Here is an 18339-nt window from a genome sequence, read left to right on the forward strand (position 1 = left end):
ATGGGCAGCTGTGTGTGTGTTTGGAAAACAGAATCAAGGGCATTATCTGGAGACTTGTGGCAGTTAAAAGCGAAGACAGCAGAGAGTTGAAGAAGGCTTGGTGCTTGTCTGGAAAGGAGTATTTATGGGAAAGGCAGACTTCCCCAAACTGCAGAGGAAACAAGCCAAGAGTAGCCTGGGCAGCAGGAAAGGCCACTAGGCAATCATGGTCTCTCACCTCAGAAGTAGGAAGATTGGCCAACGGTGGTGTTGGCTCCCCAGGGAGGAAGGCAGAGAAAGCTGCAGAGCCTCTTGGTGACCTCCTCTAGAACAGTTTCCACTCACAGTATAGGGTGAAACCAGAGTGCACTGAGGCATGAAGAAATGGAAATGTCAGCCCAGTCACCAGAGATGTAGATGAATGCTTCCGAGATGAAAAGATGTTCATGTTAATTGAATAAAAAGCTTGTGAAATGGTATACAATGTATCGCTACTGTTTGTTTTCACTACGTAAAAAAAACACAAAATGTGCTGGCATAAATAATTAATTCTAGCAGTTAACTGCATTCAAATGGCGGGCTTTTATTTTATTTTTGAGACAAGGACTCACAACCTTGCCTAGAAGTTGCAATTTTCCTGCCTCTCCCTCCTAAGTGATGGGATTACAGAGTGCCCTACCATGCCTGACTTTAGGTGATTTCCATCAGGATATCTCCTGGAATTATAGTCACAGTGAACTAAAGAAAGTGTGGGACTCTTTCATTGACAGGACTCCCCTGCTTGTGTGTATTTTCCTAGTTTTCTATGAGAGACACGTGTTTTTCAAGACATGGTTTTTCTGTGTTACTGTCCTGGCTGTCCTGGAACTCGTTTTGTAGACCAGGCTGGCCTTGAACTTACAGAGATCCTCCAGCCTCTGCCTCCCGAGAACTTGGATAAAAGGCATGTGCCACAACCGCCAGGCTGGGATATTGGCATTTATCTAACCGCCAGAAATTCTGATTCAGCTTGAGCTCATTTCTAGACATATGGAGGGCCTGAGACCTAATACTCTGAGATGCTGGAACAGGTATCTTCACACCTTAAAATTATTATTATTACCATTATTAATTTTATTATTTTATAATCATTATTATTAAAGTCAGGGTTTTATTCTTAGTCCAGCCTGGCTTCAAACTCATGGTGATTCTCCTGCCTCAGCCTCCCAAATGCTGGTATTATAGAGTAAGCTTATGCATTGCTTTTCGATTTTTAAAAAGACGGCTGGTTCTGTAAAGGAAAAATAAATAACTATGACAGGAAACAGCTTCAAAATCCGTTCACTGAGAGTACACCACAAGCCCCCCCGAAATAGGCCCGCTCCTGTAGAGTGTCGCGGAACTCCAAGTAGGAACGCCAAGGCGGCGGGCTTCTAGCATCCCAGCCGGACGCCCCACCCAGACCACGCCCACAAATGCCTCCCGGGGCAACGCGCCAAGCCCCGCCCCTTCCCGCCCAGCCGGCACCGCCCAGCCACGCAGTCACGCACTGGCACTTCTGCGCCTGCGCCCACTGGGCCTGCGGTTGTGGACGGAAATCGCGTAGGCGCCAAGTGGGAACGCTGGTTCTGCCGTCCCACTACTTTTCGCAGGGGCTGGCTTATCCAGGGCGTGCTTCCGGGTCGAAGGGTTTGCTTCCGGAGAGCGGGAAGGCTGAAACGTGGTGGCCGGGTTGCAGTCGGGTTTGCAAGGTTCTAGGTGGAGGAGGTCGCAGCCATGGACAGGTCAGTCCTGGTAGGGACGCCTGGGCCAAGACTTGTGGCTCTCGCACTGTTGGCGGGACGACGTAGGTGAAACCAGCTCCGCGGAGAGCGGAGGAGGAGCCGAGGGTTTCCATTCTCTCCTTCCTTCTCCCGGCTGGGGATCTGGCTCCTCCTGGACGAAAGGCCGCTAGGAATGGGGGGAACCCGGATGCAGAGGTGCAGACCCCCCACGTTCCACGCCCGGGCTCCGGGGTCTGTGCGGCGCTCTCTCCCAGCCGTACAGCATTCGAAATGTGAAGTGAGCAGTCCGAGGTCACAGCCAGTAGTCAGCAATGCTTGACATCTCAGTACAGGCCTTGAGAGCGATTTTATTGTGTTTATTAATTCATATAGATTTTACATAGGTAGATGTCACTGTGATCAGCCTAGACTTTTAAGGGCCAGCACCAGGTAGTTGATTTTCTCATGTGGTCGGGTAAAATTATGCTCGCCTGCGACAAACATGGGTTATTCAAACCCCTTGACATCGGTGAGTTGATCGGGTAGTGAAGACAGCCAAGCAATGTAATACGCTGTGTTATATTGTACTGCGAGAAAGTAAACGAAGGGGACGTTAAATTCTCCTGGCACAGGAGAATCAGGGAAACCTGTCAGAGGTAACTTGCTAGCTGGTCATTTGAGTAAAAATTATTAATACTGAAAACATTGTGCTAGGTTTATTTTGATGTGTTCCTTAAGATTTAAATAGTTCATTTTGTTTTGCTGGAATCTCCAGCTCATCCCTGCTTGATCGTGCCACTCCTACCTCTCCAAACCCGGTCCTCTGAGGAAAACCGCCAAGCGGCAGCTACTCCCCTGAGAATGCCAGGTCCCCAATTTCTGCCCAAAGAGTTTTAATTGGGCATAAACCCAGCTTGTGGAGGACACGTCTTCACCCCAGCTCCTACAGGGTATTTAAGTCCCTCCTTCAGAAAGACTGTGATTTTTCTCTTCTGCCCCCTTCTTCATCTCTGGGTGCTAGAAGTTCCCCTTGGAGTGCTTTGCCCAGTAAAGCTGGTCTTTTACTTTTTATTTAGCTTGATTGCAGACCTATGAGGACCTGCACCGCCTTTTGTCAGAGAACTGTGAGCCTGGAAGAGATAAACGACCCAAGTTACGGGGCTGGCCATGTAACTCAGTGGTCTCACTCTGTATCCAGGTTGGCCTGGAACTTCCTATGTAGTTCAGTTTAGATTGCAGGTGGGAGTCTGACCTAACACCTACCCGTGGTCATGCAGCTAACTCAGCACTGTTTTAGAGACTGTGCAAGTCTTTGCAGAGAATTCTTCAGTTAAGCAGCTCTTTGATCTACAGAAGGAAAGATTTGCCTTCATTAAGCAGTTGCTGTAGTACAGATTTCAGGTTCTGAAATAAATGCCTAGGAAACAGACCATTGTGGTACTAGAAAGTGAAGGAAGGGTTCATAGCTGAGCATTGAGTGGGATTTGGTAGAGTGATCACGACTTAGATTTGCTAAAACATTTAAGGCTTGACTGATGGAGTGACCTGTCCATCCCCTCACTGATGGAGTGACCTGTCCATCCCCTCACTGATGGAGCGACCTGTCCCCTCACTGATGGAGTGACCTGTCCATCCCCTGACTGATGGAGTGACCTGTCCCCTGACTGATGGAGTGACCTGTCCATCCCCTCACTGATGGAGCGACCTGTCCGTCCCCTCACTGATGGAGTGACCTGTCCATCCCCTGACTGATGGAGTGACCTGTCCATCCCCTCACTGATGGAGCGACCTGTCCGTCCCCTCACTGATGGAGTGACCTGTCCATCCCCTGACTGATGGAGCGACCTGTCCATCCCCTCACTGATGGAGCGACCTGTCCGTCCCCTCACTGATGGAGTGACCTGTCCATCCCCTGACTGATGGAGTGACCTGTCCATCCCCTGACTGATGGAGTGATCTGTCCGTCCCCTGACTGATGGAGTGACCTGTCCCGACTGATGGAGCGACCTGTCTGTCCCCTGACTGATGGAGTGACCTGTCCATCCCCTTACTGATGGAGTGACCTGTCCATCCCCTGACTGATGGAGCGACCTGTCCATCCCCTGACTGATGGAGTGACCTGTCCGTCCCCTGACTGATGGAGTGACCTGTCCATCCCCTGACTGATGGAGTGACCTGTCCCCTGACTGATGGAGCGACCTGTCCCCTGACTGATGGAGCGACCTGTCCGTCCCCTGACTGATGGAGCGACCTGTCCCCTGACTGATGGAGTGACCTGTCCCCTGACTGATGGAGCGACCTGTCCCCTCACTGATGGAGCAATCTTTCCATCCCCTCACTGATGGAGTGACCTGTCCCGACTGATGGAGTGACCTGTCCCCTGACTGATGGAGCGACCTGTCCCCTCACTGATGGAGTGACCTGTCCATCCCCTCACTGATGGAGCAATCTGTCCATCCCCTCACTGATGGAGTGACCTGTCCGTCCCCTGACTGATGGAGTGACCTGTCCATCCCCTCACTGATGGAGTGACCTATCCCCTCACTGATGGAGTGACCTGTCCCCTCACTGATGGAGCGACCTGTCTGTCCCCTCACTGATGGAGTGACCTGTCCCCTCACTGATGGAGTGACCTGTCCTCTCACTGATGGAGCAATCTTTCCATCCCCTCACTGATGGAGTGACCTGTCTGTCCCCTGACTGATGGAGCGACCTGCCCATCCCCTCACTGATGGAGCGACCTGTCCATCCCCTCACTGATGGAGCCACCTGTCCCCTGACTGACTCAGGATCCTTTGCTCTAACTGTAATGATAAAGGTTTTGTAAATACCGTCTAAGAGCTTAATTATACCATTTTAGGAGTATCTTCGGGGAGATGTCGTCCCCTGTGATCCGGGAGGCAGAAGTGACACGGACTGCAAGAAAGCAGAGTGCTCAAAAAAGAGTCTTAAGTATCCTTTGTATTTTAAGAATTATACAAATTGCAGAAAGCTTTGACTCAGTGTTGCAGGATTTTGTTTGAGGCATTAAAACTGTGGTAAAATGGGTGACTGCCCTCCACGGGTGTTTTACTTGATGGCTATTGCTCTCAGTGGACTTAGTGCATTAGAGTTTCTGTTTCTCTGAAAGCATGTTCAGGTTTCTTACTAGCACGTCATTGTAGCCAACTAATAGTCAGTACATGTTAATCTAATTCCGACCTGGGAATTTAATGACAGGGAATTAATAGCTGTGTACACAGGAGAGGTGGTAGCGATAAAATTCTTTGTTCTTGAAAAAAGGTATTCATGCATCTTGTGTAGTAAATCTTGGGTTAACATTACTGATTTTTTTTCCCTCCACATAAAAAATTTTCCTTAATTCTTCCTAAGTCCAGGCTAACCAAGATGAAAATTTTGGTAACACTACACCAAGAAGCCAAATGATTCCTCGAACTCCAAGCTCATTTCGACAGCCTTGTAAGATTCTTGTTTCTGCTTTTAAATTATTTAATAATCATAATACCAGCTAACATTTATATAATTTACACAATAAGATATGTAGCTACAGTATCAGGAAGTAAGCATAAATAATAATGATTACAGTTATTTGAACTCCTGTGAGCAAGGACTGTATTTGTTGTTGTTTTTTCAAGACAGGGTTTGGAGCTTTGGAGCCTGTCCTGGAACTAGCTCATGTAGACCAGGCTGGTCTCGAACTCACAGAGATCCACCTGCCTCTGCCTCCTGAGTGCTTAATACATAGTAATAACATATTTGTTACCTGCTTTTCCAAGCTAGAAGGTGGACTGGAGAAGCCAGTGTGAGAGGGTGCTGTTACTAGACAATGAAAACAGTTCAGACATCAGTCAGTTTGCTCTGAAGTCTAGGCCCACTACACCATATAGCTGTGCTCTCTGAAGTCAGACAAGAAAGGACCTGCTGACTGGCACCTCCTTGGTTTTTCTAATTTTAAGTCTGCGCAGTTACCATTCATATTGAAAATACCTTTTATTTTTATGTGTAGGTGTTTTGTGTTTATGTAATATAGGTGCATGTATATATGCATGTTCCTGTGTGTGTCTGGGGGAGTCTGTGTGCCTGTGTGCCTGCGGGCCTGCGGTTGAACCTTGGGTATTATTCCACAGGAGCTGGACAGCCTTTTTTTTTTTTTTTGGTTTTCGAGACAGGGTTTCTCTGTGGCTTTGGAGCCTGTCTTGGAACTAGCTCTTGTAGACCAGGCTGGCCTCGAACTCACAGAGATCTGCCTGCCTCTGCCTCCAGAGTGCTGGGATTAAAGGTGTGCACCACCACTGCCCGGCTTGATTTATTGCTTTTATTTTCCACTTTTTTCTCTTTCTTTCTTTCTTTTTTGGTTTTTCAAGACAGGGTTTCTCTGTGTAATAGCTCTGACTGTCCTGTGACTCACTATGTAGACCAGGTTGGCCTCGAACTCAAAGAGATCCACCAGCTTCTGCCTCCCAAGTGCTGGGAGTAAAGCTGTGTGCCACCACCACCCAGGCTGTCTGATTTATCTAGACTATCTGACTGAAACTCTGGGTCTTCCTGTTTCCTCTCCCCAACCTTACCTGGATGCTAAGGATCACACTCAGGCCCTCAGCGCTTTACTGACTGAGCCCCTTGAAAAGAATGCTTTGATGCTCATTTCCTTGCCTTGTGTTGATGGTATCCTGACCTTTCCTTGTAGTTACCCCACCAAGCCGAAGCTTTCTAAAACACCCGGATATTTCCTGCATTCTTGGAACAGACGGGAGGTCACCCCGGCACACGCAGTCTTCTGGGTTCTTGGGAAATCTGTCCATGGTATGTGTAAATAAATGTACTTTAATTCTTGGCTTAAGCCTTTTAATGAAAGTTGAAGTTATGTTCATCAGGAAAGGCTGTGTCGAGTGGCATAATTGGGTTGACATTTGAACAAAATCAAATGTTGGGAAATGCAGTGACATTTAGATATAGGTAAAATACCTGAATCTGGCTGTTTGCTAACCAAATGAAATGTACTATAAAACTGTTGATGGCTGTTTAAAGCCAAGCCGTTTTTTTGGTTGGTGGTTTTGTTTTTCCAAGACAACTCTCACAAAAATGTTTGTTTGGGAGTGGGGGGGTGTTAGGGGGTGAGACGGTTTTTCTGTAGCTTTGAAGCCTGTCCTGGAACTAGCTCTTATAGACTAGGCTGGCCTTGAACTCAGAGACCCACCTGCCTCTGCACCCCGAGTGCTGGGAGTAAAGGTGTGCCCCACCACCGCCTGGCTGTTTTAAATTACAAAGAAGCCTGAAGAGGTGACTCAGTGGAATAATAACTGCTTGCCTCACAAGCTTAAGACCTGAGTTCAGATCCCCAGCACTATTGTAAAAGCTGTGTGTGCCAACACCATAACCCTGGAAATGGAAGCTTTGGGGTATGGGTGCATGGGAAGAGACAGTGGAACCTGGAATCCACTGCCAGCCAGTCTAGCCAACACAGTGAGCTGCAGATCTAGTGAGACCCTATCTTAAAATGAGGTGACGAGCCAGGGGATGGTGGTCATGCCTTTAATCCCAGCACTGGAGACAGACAGCTGCAGAGTGAGTTCCGCGACTGCAGGCCTGCACAGAGAAACCCTATCTCGAAACGAAACAAACCTAAAACAGGAAACTGACTATTACAAGATGAGAGACATCATAAGAAGAATAAGGATCCGCCTGTGGCTCGGACGGTAGGCAGTTTCTAAATTGAACTGAATTGGTGGACCCCACCTGTGTCTGCCTTGAATTGGTTCTTGACTTTTGTCAAGAAAACCCACTTCTCCATATTTGGTGACCGGAGTGGTCTGTGTTGTGAAAGTACAAGAGAAGCTAAGCTGTGGTTTTCTGTTCAAGACAGAACACTTTAGGGAAGGAGAAGACAGTGTGTTATATGTGCTATAATGTGTGGTGGCTTCTCCTGGTTATTGAATATTCCAGCTAGGGAAAAATGCATCGCGTTGAAAAGGAAACGAAATCTGTGCTATATTAGTGGACTCTCAATGCATATTTAATTACAAAATTAAAATAGTTCTATCTTTGGCATTGTAGTTTATTAAACAGGCATGGATATTTTTATGCACATATGAAGTTTTCTGGACTAATTATTTCCTGAAGGGTAGTTTTTGCTTTTTAACTTTTCTTTGTTAGAAGTTAAACTCATCTCCTCCCCACCCTACCCCCTTGTGGGAATCAGAGCCAGGGTCTCAATGGTGGTGTACGCCTGATATCCCAGCGCTTTGGGGATAGAGACAAGAGGGTCAGAAGTTCAAGGTCATCCTCAGCAGATAGTGCTTGGAGGTGGGCTTGAGCTACCTCAGACCTGTTGTTATGGCCAGGCGGTGGTGGCGCACACCTTTAATCCCAGCACTCTGGGAGGCAGAGGCAGGCCGATCTCTGTGAATTCAAGGCCAGCCTGGTCTACAAGAGCTAGTTCCTGGACAGGCTCCAAAGCTACAGAGAAACCCTCTCGTCTTCTAACCCCCCCCCCCCAAAAAAAAAACCCTGTTCTTAAACAAACATTTTTTAAAAGCTAAAAGAATTATCCTCAGATACTGGTATGGGGAGATGGCTCAGATGAAAAGTATATATAGACATGCATGCAGGCCAAATATCCATACACATACAATAGAAAGTAAAGAAAGCTTGTAGCTTCTTTAATAAAATTATAGTCTTTTAAAGTTAAAAACATGTAAGGTGGGAGGGGACTATATTCATTATTATTTGCTTATTTAATGACAGTCTTATTCCTTATTCCTTTATTTGTTTAATTTTTAAGGTAACTAATCTGGATGACAGTAACTGGGCAGCAGCATTCTCATCCCAGCGTTCAGGGTTCTACACAAACTTGGAGCCCCACAGTGTAACAGAGGACGTAAACCTAAGTGCTGTGATGTTACGTGAAGACGACCCTGGAGAGGCTGGTAAACGGCTTTGAGATATAAGTAGCTTATTACTTTACTGAGATCAAGAAAAACTATTTTTGAACATCATCAAAATGTTTTTGGTTTTTTGTTGTTGTTTTTGGTTTTGGTTTTTGGTGTTTTTTTTTTGCTGGGCATAGTGGTATAGGCCTATAATCCAGGCAAAGGCAGGTGGATCTCTATGGGTTTGAGATAAGCCTAGTCTATGTAGCAATCAGCCTGGGCTATATAGTGGAGGAACTCTGTCTCATCCTCTCTCTCTCTCTCTCTCTCTCTCTCTCTCTCTCTCTCTCTCTCTCTCTCTCTGTGTGTGTGTGTGTGTGTGTTTTAATTTGATTTAGGTAGCTTAAACAAATACAGTCTTGCAAAGTTCTAGACACTAAGATGTCTACAATAAAGGCATTGCAAGATTAGATCTTTAAGGCCTGCTTCTTTCCTTGGCTTGCAGGTCACCCCTTTCCTCCCTCATCTTGCTTGGTTTTCCTCCTGTTGTATAGTTTTGTTAAGGTAATCAGTCATAGGTATCGTTTTTTTTAATGTGTTTGGATGTTTTGCCTACATGTATGTCTGTATGTATGTCTGTGTACCAGTTGTGTGCCTAGTACCTGTGGAGGCCAGAAAAGAGCATTTTATTTCCTGGGACTAGAGTATACAGGTGGTTATGAGCAGCTGTGTGGATGCTGGGGCTTGAATCGGGCCCTATAAAAGAGTAGCCAGCTTTCTTAACTGCTGAACCGTCTCTCCAGCCCCAGTTCTGAGAAGATGGAGAGCCTTGTCTTAGTGCTCATTTTGAACTGTATCTTGCCATTTTAATGCAAATAGCAGACTAGTAGATTGCTAGCCAGTTCTCATCTTTACTTTGTGTGTCATTTGGAGAGTTCCTCTTTATTTTCTGTTTAGATTTAAAGCTAGCATTGTTGATATGTTTGAATCTGAGGCAATAATCTTGGTTTTCAGGTGGTATTATAACTTGCTAGTTTGGGTTGGTTATTCCTCTTCCCCGTGGAAATGTTTTTGCTTGTAGAGTCTATACTATGCATGAATATGTGGCATTTTCATCTTTACCTTCATCGTAACTAGCACAGACGATAAACACTGATTCCTGTCATGGCCATTAAATTGTTAGAATAATTATTCCCATTTTAGAAGGAAGGAAACTACTACCCGAAGAGATGACTTGCTTGACAGCATTTGGCCAGGCAATGGTGACATTAGGCAAGAACTAAGCATTTGATTCCAGAGCATACACTGGTAGCCACAGCGTCCGCGTAGTATTTCCAAGTAATATATGTGTTGATGACTCAGACATAGTTTCCATTTCATATATAAATAAGATACAGCAGTTCCATTTAAAGACACGACTTTAAATATCATACAGGCGATATTAGAGTGTCTGCTGTTGGTGCTGTCCTCCTCATACAGGCGATATGAGAGTGTCTGCTGTTGGTGCTGTCCTCTCAGGCGATATTAGAGTGTCTGCTGTTGGTGCTGTCCTCCTCTCAGGCGATATTAGAGTGTCTGCTGTTTGTGCTGTCCTCCTCATACAGGCGATATGAGAGTGTCTGCTGTTGGTGCTGTCCTCCTCATACAGGCGATATGAGAGTGTCTGCTGTTGGTGCTGTCCTCCTCATACAGGCGATATTAGAGTGTCTGCTGTTGGTGCTGTCCTCCTCATCTCAGGCGATATCAGAGTGTCTGCTGTTGGTGCTGTCCTCCTCATACAGGCGATATGAGAGTGTCTGCTGTTGGTGCTGTCCTCCTCATCTCAGGCGATATCAGAGTGTCTGCTGTTGGTGCTGTCCTCCTCATACAGGCGATATGAGAGTGTCTGCTGTTGGTGCTGTCCTCCTCTCAGGCTTGGGTCGTCCTCTCCTCGCTCTCAGTTTCTTTGTTGTCATGCACTTAAAATATACTCGGATATTCTAAAATTTGACCCCCCCCTTTTGGTAATAATTGAAAATATGGAAAATTCTAGGAATACTTTGGGTTCTTTAAGAAGATATAAGAAGATTAAAGTATATAAGCTGGGTTATATAATAATTTATTATTTGTACATCAGATAAGAGTGGAGTAAAAGGCAGCTGATGAAAATACGTTTGATAAGGAGTTAATGTTCAAATATATAGAACTCCTAGCTGGGTGTGGTTGCCAGCGTGTTTAATCTGCGCACTCAGCAGAGCAGACAGAAACAGAGGTGGATCTGAGTTTAAGGCTGCACAGTAACTGGTCTACATAGAAAGTTCCAGGCCAGCCAGCCAAAGCTACCTAGTGAGCCTCTCAGAAAACGTGTGTGGTGTGTGTGTGTGTGTGTGTGTGTGTGTGTGTGTGTGTGTGTGTGTGTGTGTGTGTGTGTGTGAACCAAACTCAGGAAATAACAACTGCTAGTAAAAATGGAGAAATCTAAACATACTGAGGCCCTTGAGCAGGACAGCACATTCCTATAACCCAGCACTTCAGAGATAGAAGCAGGAGGATTCTTACATGTGTGCGGCCAGCTGGGCTACAGGAGATGTTGCCTTGAGGAATTACAGTATCTCCACTTTCATGAGGTACTTAAAGTGGTTACACTACAGAAACTAAGTAGAGTGATGTTACCAGGGGAAATCTGGGTTGGAGGGCTACAGAGTTACATTTGTGAAAAGAAGAGTTCTGTGGATGGGTTGGTGGAGGCAGCACCGGGTGTAGCAGCAAGCTGCTTGGCCACCTGTTCGTTTCCTGGCCACCCAGACCCCCAAAATAATCACACAGAAACTGTATTAATTAAATCATTGTTCTAGCCTCTTATTGGGTAACTCTTACACATTAATTTAACCCATTTCTATTAATCTGTATATTGCCACATGACTGTGGCTTACCAGTTCTGTCTTGCTGCTTCTGGGGCTCCATGGCTTCTCTCTGACTCCGCCCTTCTTTCTCCCAGCAGTCAGCCTAGCTTTCCGTGCCTACCTAAGTTCTGCCTTGCTATAGGTCCAAAGCAGTTTTTTTTATTCATTAATGGTAACCACAGCATACAGAGGGAAATCCCACATCAAATGGGAATGTACACACTTAAAAAAATAGTTAAAAAAACTTTGTAAAGTTTTTGTTGTTTGTTTTGTTTTTGAGACAGAGTATCTCTGTGTAACTCTGGCTGTCCTGGAACTCCCTTTGTAGACCAGGCTGGTCTTGAACTCAGAGATCCACCTGCCTATGCCTCCTGAATGCTGGGATTAAAGGTGTGTACCACCACTGCCCAGCTACAGACTTGTAATTTTTTTTTAAATTGTGTGTGTGTGAATGTTTTGCCTGTGTGTATATATGTGCACCACATGAGTGCCTGGTGCCTTTGGAGTTCAGAAGAGGGCATTAGATCCCCTGGAACTGCAGTTACAGATAATTGTGAGCGTCTGTGTGGTGTGGGTTCTGGAAACCAAACCTGGGTCCTCTGTAAGGACAGCAAGTACTGCTGACCACCACGCCATCTCTGCAGCCCCAAGTCACTAGTTCTTAAAAATACAGTTGTGTTAGAGGGAGGGAAAAAACTTACAGCTGTTTTTATGCTTTGAAACCAATAGGATCCCTTAAAATATGTCGCTCACTCTTTGTTCCTTGTCCATTATTTTAGCGTCCATGAGTATGTTCTCTGATTTCCTGCAGTCTTTCTTGAAGCACTCTTCAACCACAGTCTTTGATCTCGTAGAAGAGTATGAAAACATCTGTGGTAGTCAGGTAACTGTCCAGTCCGTGGTTCAGTGCTTGTCGTGCATGTTATCCTGCTAATTCCTATTCCGTGCTTCTCAGGGTGCATGATGGAGGGCAGGGAAACCGGTCAGAAGACCTCTGCTTTTTATGTATTCCAGGTCCATAGATTTATTTGGAGGAAAAGAGAAATCAGCTTTTTAAAAAGAAAAGTCTGAGGCTGGAGAGCCAGCTCAGTTAGTTAAAGGCTGACTGTAGTCACAGAGGTCTGAGTTCAGATCCCCAGCACCCAGTGGCACTTAGCTGTGGAGAGCAACGAGGAGAGATAGACACACCCAGGAGGCTTGCTGGCCATCAGGTATAGCCAAAAGAGCAGCTCCAGGTTCAGTAAAGACCCTGTCTCACTAACTAAGATAGAACAATGAAGGGACTTGTTATTACCCTCTACACACACACACGCCACATATACACAGGTGAGTGCATCCACGTATACATGTGCACACACAGCAAAAAAAAAGTCCACAATGTACAAAGAACTCTTAAAATTCAACCCCACAAAACAAAACAGCTAACTTAATAATGGTCAGAAGGTGGGGACAGACAACTAAGCAAAGAAGAAACTTAAACACCAGATAAGCGTGTGCAGAGAATGTTTATGTCGTTAAATAGCAAGGGGGAAGCTGCAGCCTTTTAAAATGGTGAAACTCTTGAAGACAGGCCTGGAGAGATGGCTCAGCAGTTAAGAGCACTGGCTGTTCTTAGAGCACTGAAGTTCATTTCCCAGCATCTCCATGGTGGCACACAACAGCCTGTAACTATAGCTCCAAAGGATCTAATAGCCTCTGACCTCCTTTAGCACCTACATACAGGTGGTGCTCATAAACTCACAGCAGCACACACGCATACACCCAAATTAATCCCTGGGAAGCAGTCCAAAATATACCACCCGAGGGTAGCGAGCATGTGAGCAGCAGGAACTCCTACTCCTCCATGGAATGCACGGTGGTACAGCCACAAGGGAAAACTGTCAGGTGGCTTCTTGCAAAGTTAAATGTGGTCTTAGAACATCAGGCGGCAGCAGTATAATCTTTGGTATTTACTTGAGTGAAGTTAAAGTGAGCCCACACAGAGCCAGTGCCCAGACTGCTGGCGGCTCTGTTCTTGCAAATGTAGATGCAACCAGGGTGTCCTTTAGTTGTGAGCGAATCAGACATCCAGAAAATGGAGTTGAGACGGGCTCTCTAGTCATGAGGAGACACAGAAGCCTTACATACTGTTGTTAAGTGAAAGAAGCCTGCTGAAAAGCTGTCTGACATGATTCGAAAGGCACAGTAAGATAGTGTCAGCATTGACTGCTGCCAGGGGTTTAGCGAGGCAGGAAGGAGAGAAGCTGTTCTCTGTGGTACTGTAACAGTGGATGCATCTCCTTAGACATTTCTCAAAGCCCATGGATGCCACCATATGTAAGTCCTAATGTAAACTGTGAGCTTTGGGCTGAGAGATTGACTGATGGTTATAATGCACCCCCTCATTGCAAGACACTGATAATGAGGTAGTCTTGCAATGTGGGAGCAGTATTGGGTTCCCTAGCTTTTGTTCGGTTTTATAAGCAAGAAAAAACTTCAGAAAAGCTGAATATTGGCATGGAAGCAGCCCAGCCAATAAAGTGCTTGTCGTGCCAGTGGCCCTGAGTTCAGCACATGGCAGAGGTGTGGTGTGAAGAGGATGCTGGGATAAAGGCAGCTGCATTGCTGGCTGCCTGGCCAGCCTAGCCGGGCAGTGAGCGCTAGGTTCAGGAAGACACAGTCTTCTCAAAAATTATGGTGGAAAACTGGGTCTGGTGACACACGCTGTTAATTGCAGCACTTGGGAGGTAGTGGCAAGCAGATCTCTGAGCTCGAGGCCAGTCAGGGTTACATACTGAGACCCTGCCTCAGTAAATAAAGTGAGAATGTTAGAGACACTCTAAATCAACTCGACCTCCACACGGCGCGTACATCCACCCACACAAACATGGAAATGTACAACACACACACCTGCACTCCAAAAATCAGAACAATAATAGCCAATATATCTTTTAACATTTAGTAGTTTCAAACATTCTGTTATTTTATGAAAGGGGGCGTTTGTGTGGAGGTCAAAGGACGACTTGTGGGAGTCAGTTCTTCCACTGTGTGGGTCAAGCCGGTCCAGATAGACCACCTGTCTCAATGAGCCCTCGGTTGAGGGTTCAGTAAAGGAATAGTCTACAGATGATACTTTTCCCAAAGGGCGGGTGAGTCAGTGTGAGTCTGTATCCTAGTGAGGGTGCCCTGTTTCCCAGTGCGCCTGCATGGCTCACTCGCCACTTTACACGGGGTTCCTTCGCTTCCTCAAACAATTCTGTGTCTTTCCGGGGAAATATTTGTATAGTTTTTATTAATTCTCTTCTGCCTCAGTTCCAGAATGGGTTCCAATCACCAATTAGAGAAAGGAGGAACTTTTGAAGTTTTGTTTAGAAATAACATGTTTTGGTACCAATCATTAAGAAAATTGTTTCTTGGTTTGTTACGTGTCCTAAATTTTTCAGACATAATTTTAAGATAGTCATTTTTGCTGGTTTATATGATTTTGTAAAGTATAAATTTAACGTATCCTCTGGGTAGATAATGTGGATAGAAAAAAATATATACTTGTGGTTACTGTTGTTGAATCTAAAATTTACAAAAGTACTAGGACAGCCTGAGCTGTTAGAGAGAAACCTTGTCAGGAAGGAAGCGAGGGGGGGATTGTGTATATATATATATATTGTACAGCATTCCTGTTAGCACTAGTAACAGTCTCTTTACATCTGTGTTTTAATTTAGGTGAATATACTGAGTAAAATAGTGAGCCGAGCAACCCCTGGACTGCAGAAGTTTTCAAAGACAGCCAGTATGCTCTGGCTTCTTCAACAAGAGATGGTCACGTGGCGGCTGCTTGCCTCTTTGTATAGGTAAAGTTATGTAGAACTCGTAAGTGAAATAAGCATCAGGTGACAAGCCAGTTAGGCAAATTAACTTAAATTTAGTGAGAGATACATTTTGAATAGGTTTGCTAATCTTGAGATTTATCATTTCTAGTACTTTAGGTGTCGAGAGTCATTATGAGAAGGGGGCCTACCAGGACATAAAACTGGTAGCTACAGAATAAATCAGTCTTCAGCCATACAAACTAATATACTCCTGTAATCTCAGGAGGCCAGGGCAGAAGGATTGAAAGTTTGAGGCATGCCAGGACCAACGCAAGAAAGCAGGGAGAGACTTGGTGGCTTTGGTTATATTATGAAATATTGAAAGGAAACCATGATTAGTTTTGCCATATGGCCTTAGCAGGTGCCATGAAAGGCTGTAGTAGCTGTATTTGTCATGATTGGGTTAATCACATGTTCACTACTACATCTGGTAAATTAGATGTGGTGATTAAGTTATTTGGCAGCTTGTTTCTGCCTAGTAGAGTGTGAAACAGCTTAAAAGGCAATTTCATACATATGTGTAAAATAAAGCTTTTTCATTTTGTATCATTTTCCCCAGAGACAGAATACAGTCTTCATTAGAAGAGGAAAATATGTTTGCAGTTGCTGTAAGTTTTCCATTAATTTTTTTCCATTAGGGGTGCTTACAATTAGAAGATTGGATTTTCAATCCTCCTTTTGCATTTCCCACTTTAAAAAATTTACAAGTATGTAAAAAAACACTCTAAGTAATCAAATATTCATATTTGTGGGTTAAAGTAAAAGTTCTTTTTTATCCCTTTAATTCTTTAACATCATAACTTGGTTTGTGTCTGTCATATGTTTTCTGTACATAATTATAATCAAACTACTCGTGTATAATTTGGTTTGGTTTTCTGAGACAAGGTGTAGTTTTATAGTCTAGATGGCCTCAAAGTCACCATCCTGTTGTTGGGATTGTAGGTGTGCACCACCACACCACATAGCCTTGTATTGTTTTAATTTTAGTTACTTCTTTATTAGTGAGCACTTTTGAGACAGTCTCCGAAGTATAAACTGGCATAGAACTGTCTGGGGGACCTTGAACCGATCTTGGTCTTCAGCCCAGCACTGCTGGGATCCTAGGGAGCCCTGCAGCCGCAGCCAGACCCAGGCCTTCACATGCTCGGCGAGCGCCCTCCCAGCTGCGCTGCACATCCCCGCCCACGGTTCTCTTGTTTGCTTTTGAAAATTTGTTAGTAATAAATTTGTATGCTACTTCTAATAATTTTATATGGGGCTATCTTTTTTCTGTCCCTTAACCTCTTATTTTTATTTGTATGTAAAGATATAAATGTATCATAACCGTTTGAGATATTTACTTCTCTAGAGGAAAATATCTCATTTTAATATGTGAGTCTCAGTCACTGGTGAGACGGAAGTTTTGTTTGCTAATAGTTTGAATGGGGACTAGGTACAGTCAGTGGTCTGCTAATAGTTCAAAGGGGACTGGATATGGTTTTGTGTTTTTGGTATATGTTTAGGGATCAGATCTGCCGCTGCTGTTCCTCTGCCTACCCCAGAGCTACAGCCCCAGCCTCTGTTTTTGCTTTTATTTTTGAGATAAAGTATAGTTATTGTAGCCCAGGCTATAGATACTTTAAATTATTTTATAATTTTATACATTTTAGCCTGCATACTTATCTGTGCACTACGTGTGCCTAGGGATTTCTGAAACTGGCGTTATGGACAGTTACGAGCCACCATGTAGGTGCTGGAAACCAAATTCCTGTAACTGCTGAGCCATCTCTCCAGACCCTGTATTCTAGATTTTTTGTTTTGTTTTGTTTTGTTTTTTTGTTTTTTGAGACAGGGTTTCCCTGTAGTTTCTAGAGCCTGTCCCGGAACTAGCTCTTGTAGACCAGGCTAGCCTCGAACTCAGAGATCCGCCTACCTCTGCCTCCCGAGTGCTGGGATTAAAGGCATGCACCACCACCGCCCGGCCATGTATTCTAAATTTTAAAGCAAGTGTTGTATTTATCAGGCATATAGTTTAACCAACTAACCTATTACATTGGTGTCATCGTTTTCTTTCAATTAAAAAATTATTTTGAAATTTATTTTTATTTTATGTATTTGCCTACCGTATGTCTGTGTACCACCTGTGTGTCTAGTGCCTGCTGAGGTCAGAAGAGGGTGTTGGATTCCCCTGGAACTGGGGTTAGGTTGTGAGCCCCATGTGGAGGCTGGGATTTGAACCCCAGTCCTCGGCAAGAGCAGCAGGTTCTCTTGACTGCCAGGCATCGCTCCAGCCTCTGATTTTCTTTCAGTCAGGTTTTACTGTGCAGTGTAGGCTTTGTACCCTGATCCTCCTGCCACAGCTCCTGAGTATCTGGACTGCAGGTGTGTCTCCACGTCGGTTTCAACAGCCCTGGGTAGCACTTAGGTTTTATTACCTATTAATTTCAGCTGCTCTAAATGAAAATACTTGAAAGTTCTGAAATACTTGTTTTCTGATATGGAGACATGACTACAATCAGCTCTTCATATAATTTGAGGAGGGGAGCTGTTTTGTTTGAGAACAGGTCTTGTAAGCTTGGATAGCCTTGAATTCTTGGCTAACCTCCTGCTTCTGCCTCTTGGCTGCTGAGATCATAGGCATACTGCAAAGTGTCCAGCAACATTTTTTCTTTCCATGTATGTACGTCTGTGCATGCTTTTTCTAAAATACCATGTCCCAGCTCAGAGACAAAATTTTAAAATTTCAAGGATAACTAAATTTTCAGGTAAAAAGTAAACAGTGTTTAGTTTAAATTTTTTTATTAATAACTTTTAGGGAGCCAGAAGGTGGTGAGGCATACCTTTAGCCCCAGCCCTCAGGAGTCAGAGGAATGAAAATCTCTGAGTTGAAAGCCAGCCTGGTCTACAGATCAAGTTCTAAGATAGCAGGGCTATCCCGAGAAACCCTGTCTTGAAAAACCTAAATAAATAAAATAAAAGTAATATTTTTTAAGAATACATGGTGATTAAAAAATGTCAGGCATGGTGATTCATGCCTTTGATA

At 44.6% G+C, this 18339-nt stretch overlaps 1 protein-coding gene across 1 annotated transcript in view; it reads left to right on the top strand.

Moving 5' to 3' along the window:
* The first annotated feature begins 1584 nt into the window (after positions 1-1584).
* The window catches only part of Nup107 (nucleoporin 107), a 46290-nt gene continuing 29535 nt past the window's right edge, over positions 1585-18339 (top strand). The window contains exons 1-8 of the mRNA XM_038315081.2: positions 1585-1742; positions 4582-4673; positions 5094-5180; positions 6409-6524; positions 8503-8647; positions 12252-12355; positions 15172-15299; positions 15877-15925. Coding sequence (XP_038171009.1) covers positions 1735-1742; positions 4582-4673; positions 5094-5180; positions 6409-6524; positions 8503-8647; positions 12252-12355; positions 15172-15299; positions 15877-15925 — 729 coding nt within the window. The 5' untranslated portion in view covers positions 1585-1734. The remainder of the gene's footprint in view (positions 1743-4581; positions 4674-5093; positions 5181-6408; positions 6525-8502; positions 8648-12251; positions 12356-15171; positions 15300-15876; positions 15926-18339) is intronic.

Source organism: Arvicola amphibius, chromosome 17 (assembly GCF_903992535.2).
Source record: "Arvicola amphibius chromosome 17, mArvAmp1.2, whole genome shotgun sequence".
NCBI classification, from domain to species: domain Eukaryota; kingdom Metazoa; phylum Chordata; class Mammalia; order Rodentia; family Cricetidae; genus Arvicola; species Arvicola amphibius.